Source organism: Macrobrachium rosenbergii, chromosome 2 (genome assembly GCF_040412425.1).
Source record: "Macrobrachium rosenbergii isolate ZJJX-2024 chromosome 2, ASM4041242v1, whole genome shotgun sequence".
In the NCBI taxonomy this organism is placed as follows: Eukaryota; Metazoa; Arthropoda; class Malacostraca; order Decapoda; family Palaemonidae; genus Macrobrachium; species Macrobrachium rosenbergii.
Window position 1 is genome coordinate 88,964,387 of NC_089742.1, and position 21,629 is coordinate 88,986,015.

Consider the following 21,629-nt stretch of genomic DNA (forward strand, 5'->3'; position numbering starts at 1 on the left):
TGATTTGTTAAGCCCTGTGGAACATATGAGGAAATTTAGGCATTACAATACTGTCAATATTTTAATGTAAGAATTCACAAGAATCATATTGTTATAATGAGTTGGTTACATGGAAGTGCGGTATCAGTTATTTATGGAATAACTTTTTGGTTTCCTTTTAAGAACTACATGTGCATGAAATTATGAAGCCAGATTACTTTAATTACAAAGTGAAGTTGTCAGTATGTAGTAGTTGCCAAATTAATTTCAGTTCTTTGATAAAATTATCTTTGACAACCCTACTAAACTGCCATTGTACCAAATTAATGCTTAATCTTTGCTTCAATTCTTTCTCAAAAGCTCCTCGTGTAACAGAGGGATCAGAAGGAACTCATTTAGTTGAGTGGTGTAGCGTGCGTTGCCCTGGCGAAGATTCAATGGTGTACCGTTTGCAGGTTGCTGTTAAAGACCAAGATTATTGTCTGGTAGGTTTTTTGTTTGTTAATTAGGCTAATAGCTGTTTTCTGAAAACCATGTTGTAAAAGTGAGAGTTTTGTCAATATTCATCATAACTTATATATGTCTGTATTCTGAAAATCATGTTGTACAAGTGAGTGTTGTGTCAATATTCATCATAACTTATATATGTATGTCTGTATTCTTTTACTCTATTTTAGGTGTATACTGGAGTTGAAACATCATTTGCACTGACAGACTTAGAACCCCAGACTGGTTATTATGTGCGTGTTTGTGGTGTTCGTATGTGTGCAGATGGAGAAACTATGTCGGGATCTTATTCTTCACCAACCCTTTTCAATACTCCCAAGCCTGCACCTCTTTTCACCACAAAGACAGCTGCCAATCCCTCACAGGTAAGAAATCATTTTATGTTTTTTTTTAAAGACAGATTATATAGATAGTGCACAGTCTAATTAGAAGATGTGATGATTTTGCAGACCTTGTTCACAGTAGATGGAGTGACCTAGTTTTATTTATTTTCAGGAGGCTGGAATGCAGTGGCATATGCTAAGTGATCAACAGAAAGCTGTTGTAATTTTAGTGGTACTTTCTTTATTGTGTGCTGTTGCTGCAAATGTATTTTACCGCCTCCTAATCCCTGGGACCGAGCGGTAACCCACCGACAGTGCTTAAACTTAGATTTTTATAATTTATGTTAGTATGTGAATATATATATATATATATATATATATATATATATATATATATATATATATATATATATATATATATATATATATATATATATATATATATATATATATATATATATATATATATATATATATATATATATATATATATATATATATATATATATATATAGACATATATAGAGAGAGATAGATATATAGATATAGATATACAGTATATATATATATATATATATATATATATATATATATATATATATATATATATATATATATATATATATATATTTTATATCTATATAAATCTATCTATGCCTATATATATATATATATATATATATATATATATATATATATATATATATATATATATATATAAATCAGAACACATGCACTTAGTAGGTCTGTCAGGTAGTGTTCCATTTTCTATAGTTTTTCCATTTCTTATATAGTCATCTCTGTAAGATGAGGTGACCATGACAGATCCTAGAGAGTTATTAATTGATCCATAAGTAGATCTCAGGGCATTGAAAGGCTGGTGTATAATGACTTTGTTAGTGCAGGACAGACTAACTGCTTTGGCTGTTGGTTGTTCCATCAGCATTTTGATTAACTAGTACATTGATAGCAGAGAGCTGGAATAGAGGAGCCATGTCTAGCAAAAGCAGCCTCTGGCCCTGTGTGGTCTTGGACCAGCAGTCTTTGATTCATTTTATAATTCTAATCAGTGGGAGTGTAATGGTGCATAATTTGTGACATTCAAATATTGTACAAGGTTATTGTTTAAATAGATGTATAGGCTTTTTATACAAGTGCTTAGAAAAAAATTTTGGTACAGTATATTGCTGAAAAAAAAAATAAAAAAAAATAAAGATGTCTTACTATGAAACTCATATTATGAGAGTGGATAGATTATTATTAGGTAGGGGTTTTATGAGGCGTTTTATGCACAATGTTGTTGTTATCCATGTTGCTTCGATGCATCATTCCACTCTCATTTTGATACAGATACATGTAAGGTGCTGACTTTTATGTGCAGTTGAAGAAACAATCCCTGCTTCCCAAAGTGTATTTTTAGCACACTCCATTTACTGAATGTGCTGCAATATGTGTTGTTATGATTGTTGTGAAAAATAAGTTTTATATACAGTCACTGTATTCAGATTTCTTTTATGAATTTACCATAGCTTAAAGAAATTTATATTTTCTCTGTAGTTATGTTGAGTAAACAGTCACATTCCGTGGATTGAAATCTCTATATTAGATTTTTTTTTAAGTTTTAAAGCTAGCCCCACACTAACAATGGACCAAACTTAGCTGCCACTGATAGTATTCCTATGCCCCCCCCTCCCTATGTACTTAGCATGAAGCAGATATATCTTGTGAGCAATTTAATAAGGCACCTCAATAAGTTAAACTAAAAAAAAAAAAAAAAAAAGGATGTCAGTTTCCTTGTTTTTATTGCCTCTGGATGCTGCTAATACTACTGCTGCTACTGCTGCTGCTGCTACTGCTGCTGCTGTTGCTGAATGTTGCTGCACAATAGCAGCAACAACTCTTGGTGCTCAAAAGTGGTTGATGTTTTGTCCCTGTGTGCTCAGTCGGCAGTAACGAGCTCACAGGTCAGATCTGGTGTGGCGGTAGAAGTTGTCAAATCATCTGCTGTTTTGGATATATTCACTATATAGATATGTATGCAGTACATATACAGTACAGTATATCACAGTATTTCCTTGTGCTTTAATATTGTCGGTGCAATAAGTGGTGGATACTTTTATTTCAACAGTATTTAGCTCCAGGGCATTATTTATCTTAAAGTTTTTGAGAAGGTATGGTGTGAATTTAGCACTACATGCAGTTGATAGCTGGAGAGGGACCGAAATGCAGCGTAACTTTTTTTTTTTTGTATGAAGTAAGTTTGAAGTGTATACACTTGGCACATACTGTATATCTGTAATGAGATAATTGAATTACAGTAATACTTGACATTGTGTACCTGACTAGTTTGCCTAAGAATGGTTTGCACAAGTTGATTTGTTGGCATCTGTTAGCACAAGTGGGATTGTGTTAGGCTAGTTTGATGTACAGATGACCAAGCACAGGGTCAGTCATGTCAGTTAAGTTGAACACAATAAATGTGATACAGCTGTTAAGACAGAAGAGGTTTCTTCATAATGTCATTTTTATTTATTTTATAAACTCATTACAGATCTATCCAAATGTTTTTGCATATAGCATCGCTACACAGAGCGAAATGGCAACCAAACCATCGTTGAACTGGAGTGGAAGAGTATTCATGCGTCACGAATAATGCATTTGGATCATTAGCATTTTATGTTAATTTCATAAGTATATATCATGCCAATAAGTTTTTATTCATAATATGCACATTAGAATCCACAAATGTTGAATAATATTCCATGATAGTAGGTTTGTGTAAGTCCTGCAATTAATTTTCCCAAAGAATAGAAAGCTGTAGTTTAAAGAAACATTTCTATTGTTTGAAGAGATTTGTCACAAGATAGGATATGCCAGAGAAATATTAATTTGAGTTTCGAAACTCATGTTGCCTGTAAATTTATTACCACAGTAGATGTTTATGAAGATGGTTGCAGTACATAATGGTGGTGTCAAGGTGTATTTTTTTTAGCAATTTTTTTTTTTTAAATGCAATGTATGTTCAGTTAAAGTGAAAAATACAGTTATTGGTAAGTATTAATCAAATTTGCTAATCAAAATGGGTTTTTTGCTATGTGATTCCCAGATGGTTTTCTTTACTATAGTTGAAATATAAATAACAGTTTTAATCATTTAATATTCCTACATCAAGGTTTGTGCTGAAATTTCAAGATAATTTCAATCTATCTTTACTTCAGAATCCCTAATTAGTACATTGATGTGCATATGATCTATGAAGTTCAAGGTGTGTAAAATGAAATATTTTTGTGAAAACTGGGATTATAGTTCTTTAATTTGGCATATCATCAGTTCTCAAAAGAACAGTTAATTATGAGTTTCACGTACCATCATGAAATAGCTTCTTTTTGAAAAAGATATGTATGTTATCCAGCCCCTGCTTGTGTGTGTGAGGAGCCTCAATATTAAAGGTTTGGAAAATAACCAAATTCATCAAAGAAAAATTCATCAAAGAGCTGATTTCAAGTTCAGAATGGGTTCATCTGTTCATTATTCAAACAGGTAGAGTATATTTTGACAGTTTCTCTTACAGTACATACATTTGGTTAAATTTTCAAATATATTCTCCTTTTTTATGTACATATGAAGGCAAATTAGATGGGTTGCGGGTGTATCACAGTTTTGTTGAGTTGTTGAAAAGCAATGGTACCGTACTATACATACATACTTTGCAAGAAAAGCTGATATGTAGACATTAATATATTCAAATGTATTGTAATTTACAGTCATGTAGACCTAAATTCTATGTAATTTTAACTATGGTTTATAACACTGGGAAATAGGGATCATATTTAAATTACTATGTGATTATAGCATTTACTGATGTTGAAGTGTGTGATGAAATATTGAAGTACATTGTGAATGGGATGTAACCCATTAGTGGCAAAGTTCTACTCTCCTCCTGATCTCTTGGCTGAAATTTTTTTTGAAGTTGAAGTGGTGGTAACAACATAGGAAATGTCTGTTCTGTACCTAGGCAATTTTTATAAGTGTTATAAGCAGAGTTTTATAGTAGGCCCTTGTTTAAGTCTTTTTAATTATTTAATCATTGCTGAGAGCATTTAGGGTTAAATTATAATCAGCTTCCAAATATGTATACAGTAGTATAGTAGAAGAAAAATGGGTTTTGGTGTATATTTGAGCAATTAAAAAATTATTTTTTCAACAGTGTGGCATGATTTGAACTGCTTATCTTGATTTGCATGATATTTATATGAAATTGCAGGTTTTAGACAGATAGGAACTTTTATTAAAGTACGAGTAAAATTGTGATAATGTGTACAGTAGTATGTTAATCCAAGTTTTTTCAATTTAGGCATTTTGTATTCATAGCATATTTTCTTATCTAGGTTGGCAAAGTTTATCAAGTACAGTGCATGAACTGCGATACATTAGTATGCATTGCTTTTTTTTTTCCCTCTTAAATCAGTCAGACTCCAGATCCTTCAGGGGTCTAATCTAGTAAGCATGATTTGAACATGGTTGGTCAGTGGAATCAGATTTTAGGGCCTTAATCACCAATCAAATTAATGTTATTTGTTGACTGGAAAAGGTCAAGAAATTGAGTTAAATGATTACAAATGCACTTAGGCAAGTTTTGAGTAAAAATGACAAGGTTTTAGTTATCCAATGATGGTAATATTCAAATGAGAATAAATTGGAATGTAGAATTTGAAATACAAAAGCAACTGGGTCTAAATTACTGTTTGGTTTTTAGTAAAGTAAACCATGGTGGTTTCTCGTGCAGATTTCTAAATGAATATATGTAGGTACACTGTATCACAGAGCTGGAAATATACTTTTGAAGCACAGATCAGATTTCTGCATTTCAGGATGATAGTCCAAGTACTGTGAGCTTTTATAGGCATGTTATAGAATGCTTTCTGCATCATATTTATGGGATGCTTAGTTAAAATCTAACAAAACTGATTTTTATGTCTTGCTTGGAAGAAGTTAGGTTTACACTGAACTCAGTGGACCCCATGAGCAATGTTTGTACCTTCCTTCCTTCTGAATAGGTTCTCGAAGAGTAATACTGTACTTTTTACGCACTTGTATGCCTGTAGGTACATAGGTTCTGGTCATAATCTTTGGACCACTGTGATGGAATGTGTATTATGTTACATAGGTTTTTATCTACTTACTACTGAACGGTAAATGCTTTTTATGAGAGGTAGCTTTATCAGGACTTGATGTTATGTATTTACTACATGAGAGTATGTTTGCAGTTGGGGGTCTTACCGCATGCATTGTCCTTGTGGGTACTGTAGAATGCACGCCTTCCTGTAGATACAGATGACACATATGACATGAAATTGTTTATACAAATATATTTTTAGACATTTCATTGTAATTCAGTTTCTTTACATGATATTAAAAAGGAAACATGCATCATGCCACCACATTCTAAGAACAGCTGTATTAACTGAAAATTAATTAGATTTGGCAATAATATCCATTACCTTTACCATTTATTCCATTACCTTTACCATTTACATTGACATTAGTTACCTAGTATATATATATATATATATATATATATATATATATATATATATATATATATATATATATATATAATATATATGTATACATATATATGTGTGTATATATATATATATATATATATATATATATATATATATATTTATAAAATATATAATATATATGTATACATATATATGTGTATATATATAAATATATATATATATATATATATATATATATATATATATATATATATATATATATATATATATATATATATATATATATATATATATATATATATATATATATATAGTATCCAGAATTGTATAATGCTGACTTTGTAGAAGGTAAAGTGATTCCCTATGATGCTGACATCATATCATACAAATTTAATACTTTAGTACATTGTTTTACAATATTGTTAGCAGTTTTTTCTAATTTCTAATGAAGTGCTTGATCTTTCAAATGTCATTCTTGCTTTGTCCTTCAAATATTTTTTTCAGATACCTTAACTCTTCTGCAATTGAAGTTTTTCGTGTCCCGAAATTTGAGTATGAAGTTAAAATAAAGACGTTCTTTGTTACTAGTATTCACAAGACATGTTCTGCTTGAAAGTTCCATGGCCCACTGATACTGCAGCAGCATGCATATTTAGGAAACATGGTACCAGACTTTTTTGATACTTAACTTCTTTGTAGTGGTAGGAGATTTCCTTAATATCTGTACAATGCTCTGACAAATTGTAAGGTGGTTGTAAATAATTGAAGGACCATATCATTTTAGCCCAGTAAACATCATTATATAAACAGCATCAGTTCTGTGATAGCGAGTAAAGAGAGAGGAGGGAGGAGAGAAGAATTCTGGAAGCCCTACTTCTTAGGCCAACTGTATACAATGTTACTCTGTATTGTGTCATGACCTAGAGAAAAGAATTCATTTTGGGATGGAATAGCTATGATATGACAATATTAGTATTTTGTTAATGTTGTTCCTCATGGGTTAGACTCTTGCTTCATATACACTTATTCCTTCTATCCATAAATTTGTGGTTGGGTGACTTGGTGCCAGAATAGTGTCGTAAATGCTGTCAGTGATTTAGGTTGTTTTAGAAATTGTAGATATTTCAGAGTTTTGGAAAGAATGGATGTGTGTAGTGTGATGCAAAGGTCTAAACGCTTGTTAAGTAGGGGGTAATTGTGCACCTTGTTGCTGTTTTTTGTTTATCTAGGTTCATCTTTTGGCCCTCAAGTATATTTTTTGATATTGTGACAATTAGCATTCTAAGACTTTTGTGTACCATAGCCTTGTGTAATTATATCAAATATTCTTTATACATAATAGTTATATAAGTAAAATGTATACTCTACTATTGCCTGCAGATATATGAATTATATTCTATATATTATAATTTGTTTTTTTCTCCAGTGGGTATAGAAAGAATGGTAAATCTTTGTAATACAGTATTCCACTTAATAACAAGAAGTCAAGAGTTTACAGTTCAGATGGCTGAAATTTCTGTTATCATTATTTCAGTATATTTGTAGTATCTGGAAGCTTCAGAACTAGAAACCTGTGAAATTGAAAGTATGACATAAGTACTTTTAGATTTCAAAAATTCATATGGGGTTCAGAGCTTTAAATTTCTTCTCTTGAAATATTTATTAGTAAAACTAAGGAAAGGAATCATCTTTAACATCTCCCTTTTTTGTAATTTCAATTTTGTTGATCTGTCCCTACACTGCTAGTCCTAGGTCATGGATGTTGGGCATCATAGAGCAAATACCTAAATCTGATATCCCACAGTCTAGCCCATTGCCGTGGGTGAGCACATTAGGGGGCAACTATTGTAAGTCGGATTATTTCTGTACTCAAGATTTATGTAGGCTTCCCCCAGGTCCCTGATCCGTTGCCGTTGTTGGGGAGCTTAGAGCATGGCGGTTGAGAGGCACTGTCCCAATACTTTGGTGATGTTGGCCATCAAAGCCCTCAAATCATTGCATTGCAGCTCCTGATCTAACAAACTGTAGTCTGGCCCTTTTTCCCTTGGTAACAGTTTCATTTTTCTCTCCTATAAAAAGAGACTATGATTACCTTAAAATTTGGTGAAACCAGTACCATGTCCAATCTCTGATGACCTTTGAGGCATTAAGGGTAAAGTGTAGAACTCCCAGGGCAGCTGCCCTTTCAAAGACAGCGATATTGTGCCTTCCAGCATAGGCTTTCCCTAGATAGAGGGAACCAATCCTGAATGAATATTTAATTTTATCATTACAAATATTGATACAGAACCTTCAACTTCTGTGGATCTATCCAATCAAATAAAAACCTTTTGAAGTAATCAACAACTGAATTTGGGCAGGATGCAACCTTTACCAATTTAGTTTATTTGGAAACAAGAACAGGTACTGAGAACTAGAAAGGGACAACATAGTATCATCAATAAGACTTCAGAATTACCTGTATTATTATTATTCATAAGGTAAACCGTATTCATATGGAACAAGCCCACAGGGTTCAACTGCAGGTTGAGTTGTATCAGGGTAGCAATGCATTGCATCCTTGCTTGGTGTTCTGAAGTTCCAATTGTACGACATCCTCTGGGAGGCTGTTCCACAGTCCAACGAATGATGTGAGGAATAAAAGACCCCCAGAACTATGAAGTACGGCAGCAAGGCACATTTACTGCGTATTGGTACTTCTGTTCTCCAAATCTGCTCTCGGTAGGAAAAGGGGATCAGGGATCGGTTATGAATGTGAAAGATCTCTGTTACATTACAACTCAAGAAAAAGTGACAAGCAAAAGACCATTCGTCAATGGTCCAAGTCATAACTGCTAATATTATGAAATGGAAACCTACCACCATGAACTATTCGCTCTAAAAGAGATAAACCTCTGGCAGAAGCAGACATCCACACTGGAGAACAGTATTCTAGTAAAGGAAGGACAAATAACCTAAAACAGGTTGCATTGATTTTATCACATAAATATATGAGGCCTTACAAACAATACCGAACTTTCATATGGTATTTGTGGACACTTTCATTAGGTGTTCTTCAAAAGCAAGACGAGTCAAAAATTACTCCCACCCAAAGGGGAGGATGCGGTGGAAAATGTGAACAAGAGCTGCTAGTCAATATTGTTTTCATTTTACAGGAGTTCAACCTCATACCCCAACAATTACACCGTTCACTGGTTCAGTCCAATTGAAGCTGAGGGCAGCTTCATTTCTCATAAGTGGAGAATTTACTACACCCAGAAGTGTTGCATCATCGACATACTGAACAATCTTGTTTTCAAGGCCAACAACCATACCACTTGTATGCACTAAAAATAACAGTGGACTAAAACCTTACCCCTGTGGAACCCCAGACACAATAGGTCTTGGTTCGCCAAAGATCCCATCAGCAGCAACTTGCTGCTAACTACCTTTGAGGAAATCTTGAAGTAATCCTAAAACATATCCACCCACTCCAGGATTCTGAAGTTTATAAATAAATGCATTGTGATTTACTAAATGAAAAGCAGAACTAAAATCTATTCGAATTACTCTGCACTCAAAAACCTTATCAAGGGTCTTGCACATGGCATGTCAAGTCTAGAAGAGCATCGCAGGTGCCTAACTGCTTCCTGTATGCAAATTGACTATCAACTAACAATCTTTTAGATTCTGCTTACTTATACAGTGTCTTAAAAATTAGGACATGATACAATGACAAATGTACAAGGAAAAATCATATTGCCCAATAATGAAAATAAATCATTGGGGGGAAAAAATATTGCAATTGAGAAAGAGAGAATGATGCTCAAAACTGAAAATTGATATCCCAAGCAGAAAAGATTAAAAATCCTCTGTAGAAGCTGTAGTTGTATTAGATTAAGCCAGCACATGGCTCCTGCTTACTGATCAGCCCGTAACCGGAACAGTCGGCCAGACAGAAAAACATTATCTGGCAGTTAGGGAAAAGGAGGAAATGAGAAGGGTAGGGTTAAACCCTTAAATATTGTAGTACCACCAGTAGGAAGTAAACTGTTACAGTAGCGAGTCTTGGTCAAGTGGTAGAAGACAGAGTGAAAGGAATGTTGAGTGCAAGAGAAAGGGAGGTGCTGCTGATAAGGTCACCAATATACACTTTAGCAAAAGTTGAATATTAAGGGTAAGTTCTTCCATTAAAATTCCAAATTTTAAGTCTGAATAATTTAAAATGAATAAGACCATGTGTATTATCAGTCTCAAATTTCTCATATTTTTGTACTGAAAACGCATTATCTCACTGAATTTACTCTAGAATTTAAACAAAAAAATGCAAATTATTTATCATATATATAAGGTAAATCTGCAAAACAAAAATGCTTAGGTACTTAAAAGAACTATATATATCCTAAGTAACTGGCCCCCTCAACTTGGGACCACCTTGACTTAGAGAGGGGGTTCTTGAACCCTAGGAATTTGTTCCCAGATTTGAGTCCAAGAGTCCTATATATCATCATATATTTCTTTGGATTAATTTTTTTTGTAATTTTCCACTTTTGCAAAAATCTGTTGGATCTGATAAATAGGAAAAGATATCATAGCTCGGAATGGGTTTACATCCGAAGCTAAATAGTGGGAACTGTGGTAGGACTGTGAGAGAGGTGCAAAATAATAAGCAGGAAGACAAGTACTGCTGGTTTATTGATGAAGCGACCCGCTTATAAAGCAGCGTGCGGACGTCTGCGTATAATGCAGAGACCACGGGTACAAAAGTTTACAGGTGACCTGAGGTCAAACTATTTCTGTACAAAATACAGGAGAGGTACATACAGAAAACATAATGATTAACAGTGACTGGTTAGACATAAAAATACTCTTGTTATATATACATGGTGCAAGGATAAATGAACAGACAATAAATATACGATTCATAATAATGATAATAATATTGTGTCCATCCGACCCTAGGTCGCACGTGAAGGCACTGCAGAAAACGGGATGTTCATTACAGAGAACACTTTGAGCAGGGACTTTATAATACTCCCCCCCCAACAAGGATGTAGGTAACGTCTGATCAAAGCAGGTATCTGCTGGGGCGGCAGAGGGGACCTCACTTTCTCGATGCCAGCTGGAGGGAGTGGTCGTCTTCTTCGGAGCCCTTTGGAGTGGTGTGTTGGGGTGCCCTCCTGAATGGTCCCGGGGTTTTCCGGGGATGCCCACGACATTTTCCTGTGGATGGGTAGGGCCGGAGGTTGCTATCTCCTGCGGGGGGCTTTGGGCATCACCCCCAACGTCCTCCTCTAGGAATGCGGACTTGAGGCGGTCTACTGATACCCAGCCTTCCCTTCCATGGACGGCTACCTGGAATGCCTTTTTGTTCCTCTCAAGCATGAGGAAAGGCCCTCTGTGGGGCCTGGTTAAGGGTGGCCGTACTGCGTCGTCCCTGACAAAGACGTGGGTGGCAGAGGACAGACCGGGAGGCATAAAGGGCGATGTCCTGTTGGTGTATGTCCGCTGGCAGGGGGTGAGCTTCCCAACCCTGTCACAGAGCCTCTGCATTGTTAGGTCATCCCTGTCCTCTGCGATGAGTTCCCCCGGAACTACCAGGGTCTCCCCTTAGACTTTTTCTGCTGCAGATGGGTCGCCGTTGGCTCTGGGGGCGGTCCTTAACCTGAGGAGGACCCAGGACAGCTGGTACTTCCAATTCTCGGAGGTGCAACAAGCCATGAGGGACGCCTTCAGGGATCTGTGGAACCTCTCTACCATTCCATTGGCTGCGGGGTTGTAGGCGGTGGTGCTGTGGTGAGTAGTCCCCAGCAGGCGTGCCAGGGCGGTCCACAGCTCAGACAGGAAAGCAGGACCCTTGTCTATAGTTATATGGTCCGGGACACCGAACCAGCTGATCCAGCTGGAGAGGAGGGCCTCTGAGCATGCACTGGAGGTGGCTTCTTCCATGGGCGTAGCTTTGGGCCACCTGGTGGAGCGGTTGACGATTGTTAGAAAGTATCTTGCTCCACCTGATAGGGGAAAAGGACCCACTACGTCGACGTGGATATGCCCAAAACGTCTCCTTGGCTGGGGAAAATCGCCCACCCCAGACTCGGTGTGCCACCCTGCTTTGCTGGCCTGACACTGCATGCACTGCCTTGCCCAGGCCATTGCGTCCTTCTGTATGCCGTGCCAGACGAACTTCTCCGTCAGCAGCCTGGCCGTCGTCCTTCCAGAGGGGTGGGACAGTCCGTGGATGATGTCAAAGACCAGATGACGACGGGAGGCAGGCACCAGTGGGTGGGGGTGGCCAGTGCTCACATCGCTCAACAGTGTTGACCCTCCAGGGCCGAGGGGCACATCCTTCCACTTCAGCGACGTGACAGCTGTGCGGTAAGCTGGGGTCTCTGGGTCGGTGGCTTGTTCGCGGGCAAGGTCCTCATAGTCGATCCCAAGCTGCACAGCATCGATTTCGATCCTCGAGAGGGCGTCGGCTACTGAGTTCTTCTTGCCAGGGAGGTACTTGATGGTGCAGGTGAACTCTGCAACAGCCACGAGGTGTTGCTGCTGCCTGGAGGACCATGCGTCCCCCAGCTTCGTGAAGGCATGGGCCAGCGGCTGGTGGTCAGTCCAAATCGTGAAGGGCCTACCCTCCAGGAGGAACTTGAAGTGGCGTACCACTTGGTACACTGCGAAGAGTTCCCTGTCAAAGGTGCTGCAGCGGGACTCGGTGGGGCTGAGTTTCCTGCTGAAGAAGGCGATGGGCTGAGGGGTTCCATTGATGACGTGTTCCAGGACAGCCCCACAGGTGACGTTGCTGGCGTCCGTTGTCAGCTGGAGGGGAGCGCTGGGTCCTGGTGGGCCAAAGCTGTTGCCTTGACAAGGGCGGCCTTCATCAGGGAGAAGGTCTTCTGTTGGGCGGGGCCCCACTCTAAGGTCTTTGGACGACCCTTGAGGACCTCTGTCAGGGGGACCATGGTGTGCGCAATCCCCGGGATGAATCTCCTGTAGTAGTTGACCATACCGAGGAATTCTTGTACAACTCTGATGGAGGTAGGGGTGGGGAACCTCACGACAGCCTCGACCTTCGACGACACAGGGCTGACGCCTCCTGGGGATATCTCGTGGCCTAGGAATTTCACCTTCTCAACGCCGAAGGTGCACTTGTCGAACCTGATGACGAGGCCACTCTCCTGCAGGTGCTGCAGGACCTTCCAGATGTGCTGTAGGTGTTCCTTGTGGGATCTGGAAAAAATAAGGATATCATCGACGCAGCAGACACAGAAGTCCAGGTCCCCAGGATGCTGTCCATCAGCCTCTGGAAGGTCGCGCCTGCATTCCTCAGGCCGAAGGTGGAGAAGGCGAAGATGGCAGTTTTGGGGATGTCTTCTGGAGCTACTGGTACCTGAAAACATTATTTTAAGAGATCTAATTTTGAGAATATTTTGGCCCCGTGGAAGTAGGCCATTAGGTCCTGCATGTTTGGTAGAGGGTAGTGGCCGGGTTCTGTAGCAAGGTTGACCAGCCTGTAGTCGCTGCAGGACCTCCAGGTGCTGTCCGCTTTCTGCACCATGTGAAGGGGGGAGGCCCACGGGCTGGGAGCCTTCTTGCATATGCCCATCCGTTCCATCTCGGCAAAGGCCTTCTTGGCCTCCTGAAGGCACTGTGGGGGAAGCCTCCAGAACTCCACGTATGTTGGGAGCCCCTTTGTCTTGATGTGATGATATATTCCGTGTTTGGCAGGGGCCCCAGGCACCTGACAAAGTTCGGGTTTGAAAACTTCCAGGAATTCCTTCAGGTGGGGCACGACGGAACAGATTGTGGGTTCCCTGGGGCCCAGCGACAAGGGCGGGGACTGGCAGGACTCGTGTCCAGCAGGCGCTTGTGGCCGACGTCGACTGCCAGTCCGAAGTGGGCGAGGAAGTCTGCACCCAGGAGCGGGGTCCTAACGTCTGTGACGATGAAGTTCCACCTATACCTCCAGCCAAGGATGGAGAATGACAGGAGCCTGGTGCCGTAGGAGAGGATGGGGGACCCGTTGGTAGCTGTCAGGGAGGCAGCCGGATCTGGTGGACATCTGCGGTCCTCTCTGGAAGGCGGGAGCACTAACTGCATGGCCCCGGTGTCGATCAACATCATCCTACCGGAGATGGTGTCGTGGACGTAGAAGCCTACTGGTGCGGGGCCCCTGGGTGTTTCAGATGCTGCTGCCATGGCGGCCTGTGAGGGTGGCCGCCGCCTCCCCCGTTTTTTGGAGGGAAGAAAAGGCAGGGGGTTTCGCAATTCCAGGCAGCCTTCCCAAACCTCTGGTGGTAATAGCAAAGCCCCGGCCTCTCCCTCTTCTGCTGGTGGGGTGGCCTCCTCTGGGTGATGACGTTGATGCCCTCCGTGGTGGGGTCTTCCAGCTGGAGGCAGTTGATGGGGTGTGCGGGCATGGACGCCCACTTCGCCGCCTTTGTGGAGTCCGTCAGCTGCTGTGCCACCCTGATCAGGTCCTCGACCGGCAGGGTGTATGCTTCTGTGATCTGCCCACGGACCTCTGGTATTAGCTGCCGCAGGAAGATCTCCCTCGACAGGCTAATCTCTTTGCACCTGCTGCTGCTGTCAGTCTTGGGGAGGAGGAGGAGGTCCTGGAGGGCATGCCACATTTCCAAGAGGTTTGTGTCCTGCTGGGGGTTGAGGGTGAGGTCGAGGGCGAAGGCAGCTTTCTCAGAGACCAGCAGGGAGCAGGTCTCGACAAGAGTGGCTTTTAACTCCTGGAAGGTGGCAGGGCTCGTTGTCATTAACCACGGGGTGATCTTCTTGTATATCTCCTCCGGGAGGGCATTGTTGGCGATGTCCGCCTTTAACACCTCATCGGTCAGGCCTGCCATCCTGAATTGCCCCTTGACTCTGTAGAGCCAGAACGCTGCGTTCTGATGGGTGAATGGCGGCAGCCTTATGCTGAGGGCCACCCTTGGTTGGTCCATCAGGGGGGTCATCGCGTGGGAGCATGCACCGGCATGGAGGAGCACACGAGAGGGGGTTGCATGAGGGAGACGTCTGCCTCTGAGAAGTTCATGGTAATTTGTATGTGATTGGGGATGTCTGTGTCCATGCTCATTCCATGCTCTCATTTGGAGTGTGAGGGAACACTCGCGTTAATACACCCTTGGGAGTGTGCTGTGTGGATCTGCTAATGACGCTGGTGACTTGCCGACGAGGGTTGGTAACGCCCGAATGCTTTGTTAGAGCGTCATAGTTAGTCCGTTAGGGGTGTGGGTTGGTTCATCTGGCCAAGACTAAGTCACCGTTTGGGTCCATTAATGGCTCCGGGAACCACTCCAGGGTCACCACTGTGAGAGAGGTGCAAAATAATGAGCAGGAAGACAAGTACTGCTGGTTTATTGATGAAGCAACCTGCTTATAAAGCGGCATGTGGATGTCTGCGTATAACACAGAGACCGCAGGTACAAAAATTTACAGATAACCTGAGGTCAAACTATTTCTGTACAAAAAACAGGACAGGTACATACATAAAACATAATGATTAACAATGATTGGTTAGACATAAAAATATTCTGTTACATATACCTGGTGCAAGGTCAAATGAACAGATAATAAATATACAATTCATAATAATGATAATACTGTAATATTGTGTCCATCCAACCCTAGGTCACACGTGAAGGCACCGCAGAAAACGGGATGTTCATTACAGAGAACACGTTGAGTAGGGACTTTACAGGACCATCAACTGTCCGATAATGCTCAGACCTGAGAGATATCAGATTGATAGCTCAAAGGTGGAACTATTCCGCAGGGCTGGACCAGGGATTCCTGGGGGATCTGGTTCTGGGGATAGGACTCTCGACATTCTATTCAGTTTGCCCATAATATGATTAGGGTGGGGATGATTGTATTCTTGTAATACTCTCAGTCCTAGCAAGTGGGTTTGGCTTACACTTGGGCCACTCTAATCATCTTGTGCCATCCCCTGTGGGGTAGGATAGGGATGTGGACAGTTGGGAGTCAGTTCTCACTTGTGCCATTGGTGGAAGAATAAACTCCGTGAAAGGCTGATATCTTTTAAAGGTTTTTAGGTTTAATTTTCCTTTTTTTTTTATCCAGTCCTTTATGACTAGTGACTATAAGGATTCGAGTACCCCTGGGCCCTTTGATGATGATCTGGCACAGATGACGACCCCTGACAAGGCCTTGAGATGAATGACAACTCTTGTCATGAATCTGACTATGGATGTGGAATGCTCCAGTGGTGGTACTACCTCTCAGGGTAGTCATCACAATTTGAAAACTTAACAGTGTGTAGGAACACTGTGGATAATTTGAAAGTATTATATGTAGAGCACATTCCCTTAGAATTTGACTATGAAACACACTGTTTCATTTGCTAGTTACAGTAAAATAACAGAATTACGAGTGAACTTTGATGAAGATGAAGGAAAATGGGAAGCATAGTAACTTCTGAAAAACATGAAGCTGCACTTTAAAGCCAGCAGCAATATTAATAGTATAAAAATTTGTAAACTGACTGTCTGACAAGACCCCTAAAAACATGGATGTTTATAGACCATCTCAATGGGTACAAGTGGCTCGGCCAAATTTGGAGGACAATGCCACTCCTGAGAGAACTGTCAAACCTCCAATGTGATTGGTACAGTAGTATCAGCTAGGGAAGAAAATTACAGTTACCACAAATTTAGCAGATACATACAAAAAAAAGGTTGGGGGTATTGATATGGGTAACATCTCAAGGTTTAGTAAAGGCAGTGTCCTTATTCACACCAAATCAAAGACCCAATCATATATTTTGACATTGAAGAAGTTAGAGAAAGATGACATGATAAAAGAAATTAGACCACAGGTGAAATTTGGTTATGGAAGAGGAGTAGTATTTGATAGAAACCTTTGTGAATTGACAGAAAGTGAAATATTAGAAATCAGTCCAACTTCCATATGGAAGGTAAGAAAATTTCCAAAGGCAAATATGGCGATTTTAACTTTTGAGTACTCTGACATACCACCGTATATCAATTTTAGAAATGAAAGGGTCAAAGTTAAACCGTTTTTATCAAAACCTCTGTAGCACTATAACTGTTTTCAATTCAGTCACCCATCTAGATTCTGCAAAAACAATAAAATTTATAATAATTGTTCAGCCCCTGAACATGGTCCTTGTTCAGACAACCAAAATGTATTAATTGCGAACTGGATCATACCCCATCCAATAAAAATTGCAAAAATGTAAATATGAAGAGGCAGCTGTATGTAAAGCTAAAGTTATGCTAAAAAATTAATTGGTCAGACAAAGGCCTATGCCATGGGTCTGAATTCCGTAGCCCCTATAAAAACTCAAGCCACCAATGTAGCACCTTTACCTGCTGTAAAAGTAAGAACTCCTGAGACTAAGAACAAAGTCATTCTGGTCTAGGTGCTCAGCCTGCTAGGGTTGAAGCACCCCTCTTTAAGGAAGGTGTGCCTACTTACACAGTAGAATCATCTGCAAAGAAATGGAACAAGAACAAACTAAAGGTCCAAAGAGAGCAAGAACTCCTTCATCCTCTCCTCCACCTGCTCAAAGTACGGAGAATTCCAAACCCCATAAAAAGTGTAATAAGAATGAGGCTAACAATGAGGGTGCTTCTGCCTAAGTAACAGCCAAGGAATCAAGTTCCTTGGATAATAAGAAAATAGTAGTTGAAGTCCCCTCTGCTCCATATCAAAAAGGTAACAAAATATTAGCAAATCTATTTGAGTTTTGATCATGTTGCTTTTAAGTTTTAAGGATTCCGAGCATAGTTCGCCATCTTGATGGAGTGTTAAAGGGCATTTTCGGACCTAGTAAAGTTATTTATGAAATTTCAGGTTACATTTTCATTTTTGTTAGGTAAACAATTGTATGTTATGATGAAACACTCTTGACATCCTCAAGATAAATCATGTTCCGAGTGTTGAAGGAATGGCTCTGATCTCTGGGTCCCAATTATTTTTCCATTATTGGATGCTGAAATATTTTTCTTGGGAATTTCTGGTGTAGGTATGTAAGGTGTCAAAGAAACGAGCAGGTAAAAGTTACTGCTACTTTATTACAGATCCAGGCAGCTTATATAGCGGCCGACTGCCGCCCGCGAGAGACAATGGAATTGACTGTGACCTGAGGTCGAAACAATAAACAATAATATACAGTGAACGAGTACAAATTACAATACAAAACATACAGAGCTACAATATGGATACAGTCTTGATGCCTGTGAATGAAGAAACATGTGATACACAATGTGTGACATTTGTATAAAACACCATAAAGTAAAAATGATTAAAATGCGTGACCTGGCACATTTTAGGCGTGACTAATTGAGCTTGAAGAAAATGGGAAGTCACCAAAGAAAACAAGCTCAGCGGAGACTTAATTAATGGCGCCGCGAAACACTATCCTGGCGCCGATGTGGTGACTTTACAAATACTCCCAAGACGAGGGACGCGTCTGACTAATCCCTGTATCTGCTGGGACGCTGAAGGGTGCCGCGGCTCCTTGAAGATAACGGAGGGCCTCCCGCCTGTGAGGCTGCTGGTTGGGCGGTCCCTTCCTGGACGGCAGTCGCGCCTGGGGGTGAGGGCGTGCTGGAGTGCGGTTGGGCGGAAGGGGTGCTGCGTCGCTGCTGGGACTCTCCGACAGGAAGGCGGGCTTTAACCGGTCTATGGAAACCCAGTCGTTCTTGCCTGGGAGTGCCAGCTGGAACGCCTTGCTGTTCGTTCCAGCAAACGGAAGGGTCCCCTGTAGGGCTTAGTTAGTGGTGGACGGACGGCGTCGACTCTGACGAAGACTTGGGTGGCGGATGATAGCTGTGGCGGCATGAAGGTGGTTGCTTTGTCGATGTATGAGCGCCTGCAAGGGGCAAACTTGCCGGCCACGTCGCAGAGCCTCTGCAGTGATGGGGAGTGGCGTTCATCCGTCACGAGCTCTCCCGGCACCACGACGGGGGTTCCCATAGGTTTGTTCAGCTGCGGATGGGGTGCCGTCGGCTCTGGGGCGGTCCTCAACCCGAGGAGGACCCACGGCAGCTGATGTTTCCAGTCCTCGGCGGTGCAGCGGGCCATGAGGGGATGACTTTAGGGACCTGTGGAACCGTTCGACCAGGCCGTTGGCGCTGGGTTGTACGCTGTGGTGGTGTGGTGCGTGGTTCCCAGCAGTTGAGCCAGGGCAGACCACAACTCGGAGAGGAAAGCGGGGCCCCTGTCGGTTGTGATGTGGTCCGGGACGCCGGCGGCTAACCCAACTGGAGAGCAGGGCCTCGGCGCGCGCGCTGGCGGTGGCTTCTTGCATGGGTGTGGTTTCGGGCCACCTCGTCGAACAGTCTACCACCGTCAGGAGGTATCTGGATCCGCCTGATGGGGAAGGGCCCGACGGCGTCGATGTGGATGTGGCCGGCGGCGCCCTGGCTGTGGGAACTCGCCTACCCCGACTGCGTGTGACGACCCACTTTACTGGTCTGGCACTGCAGGCACTGTTTTGCCCAGGCTGTGGCGTCCTTTTGCACCCCGTGCCAGACGAACTTTTTTGAAAGCAGTTTGGCCGTGGTCCCTGCCGGAGGGGTGTGAGAGGCCGTGAATTATGTCGAATACCTGGCGGCGTGAGGCTGGAACCAAGGGCGGGGCTGGCCTGTGCTGATGTCACAGAGCAGGCTGGGGCCTTCGGGGCGAGGGTCACGTCCGCCACTTGAGGGATGTGATGGCGGTGCGGTATGCTGGGGTTTCTGGGTCAGCGGCCTGTTCTCTGGCAAGGTCCTGGTAATCTACACCAAGCTGCACTGCGTTCAACTCGACTCTGGAGAGGGCGTCTGCTACGGGATTTTTTCTTGCCGGGAGGTACCTGACGGAACAGGTAAATTCGGCTATGGCTGAGAGGTGGCGCTGCTGTCTGGAAGACCATGCGTCCCCCTGCTTCGTGAAGGCGTGAACCAGTGGCTGGTGGTCTGTGAAGATTGTGAAGGGCGTCCCCTCCAGGAGGAACTTGAAGTGCCGAACTGCGCGGTACATCGCCGCAGAGTTCCCTGTCGAAGGTGCTGTAGCGGGTCTCTGCGGGACTGAACTTCTTGCTGAAGAAGGCGATGGGCTGGGGGGCGCCGTTGATGATTTGCTCCAGAACAGCACCGCAGGCGACGTTACTGGCGTCTGTCGTCAGCTGGAGGGGAGGAACTTTTTGTGGTGCTGTATGTGAGGGTGTGTGTTTGGTGCTCGCGAGATGAGTTTTCTGTACACGTCCTCCGGAAGGGCGTTGAGCACTGTGTTGGCCTGTAGGATTTGGTCCGTCAGGTCCGCGATTCTGAAGTGGCTCTCCACCTTGCCCAGCCACATCGATGGGTTCCCCTGCGAAACGGCGGCAGCTTTACGGTGAGGGCGGCCGCGATTGTGTTGCCCGGCCGTTGTGGTTTAGGCCGCTAAGGCGTTTTGGAGAAATCCTGGAGCCAAGACTAAAGTCGCCGTGTGAGTCCGCTAATGGCCCGGGATACTCTGGGTTCACCACTGTAAGGTGTCAAAGAAACGAGCAGGTAAAAGTTACTGCTACTTTATTACAGATCCAGGCAGCTTATATAGCGGCCGACTGGACGCCGCCCGCGAGAGACAATGGAATTGACTGTGACCTGAGGTCGAAACAATAACAATAATATACAGTGAACGCAGTACAAATTACAATACAAAACATACAGAGCTACAATATGGATACAGTCTTGATGCCTGTGAATGAAGAAACATGTGATACACAATGTGTGACATTTGTATAAATACGCATAAAGTAAAAATGATTAAAATGCGTGACCTGGCACGTTTTAGGCGTGACTAATTGAGCTTGAAGAAAAAGAAGTCACCAAAGAAAACAAGCTCAGCGGAGACTTAATTAATGGCGCCCGTGAAACACTATCCTGGCGCCCGATGTGGTGACTTTACAGGTATATAGGATCTCCGATGTGCTGGTGTAAAGTCCCCGCTGAGCGAGTTTTCTATGATGAACCACCCGTTTTCTTCAATACCGCTCCTATAGGATCGGATCAAGCAGAATCAGCCATATTTTTCCTGTATAAATATGTATCTATTACTAATTCATTTGTATCTGCTTCTTTTGCGCATGTGTTAGAATGTTATGTCAATTCTTGTCAACTCACTTTTTACATTATAGTACAGGTACTTGTATTTATCCATTGTAATTATTGCCAAGAGTAATTGACCTCAGGTCACCGAAATTCTATTGTATTCCTCTGTGTGACGTCCGCACAGTGCTTTATAAGTGGCCTGCATTCTGAATAAAGTAGCAGTACCTGTCCTCCTGCTCATT

At 42.0% G+C, this 21,629-nt stretch overlaps 1 protein-coding gene across 7 annotated transcripts in view; it reads left to right on the plus strand.

Moving 5' to 3' along the window:
• Positions 1-1,136, plus strand: part of mtgo (miles to go) — a 520,265-nt gene extending 519,129 nt beyond the window's left edge. For all 7 annotated transcript variants that reach the window (XM_067122008.1, XM_067122025.1, XM_067121992.1 and 4 more), the window contains 3 exons: positions 340-464; positions 657-851; positions 982-1,136. In XM_067122008.1, coding sequence (XP_066978109.1) covers positions 340-464; positions 657-851; positions 982-1,113 — 452 coding nt within the window. In that variant the 3' untranslated portion in view covers positions 1,114-1,136. The remainder of the gene's footprint in view (positions 1-339; positions 465-656; positions 852-981) is intronic.
• The last annotated feature ends 20,493 nt before the right edge of the window (positions 1,137-21,629 follow it).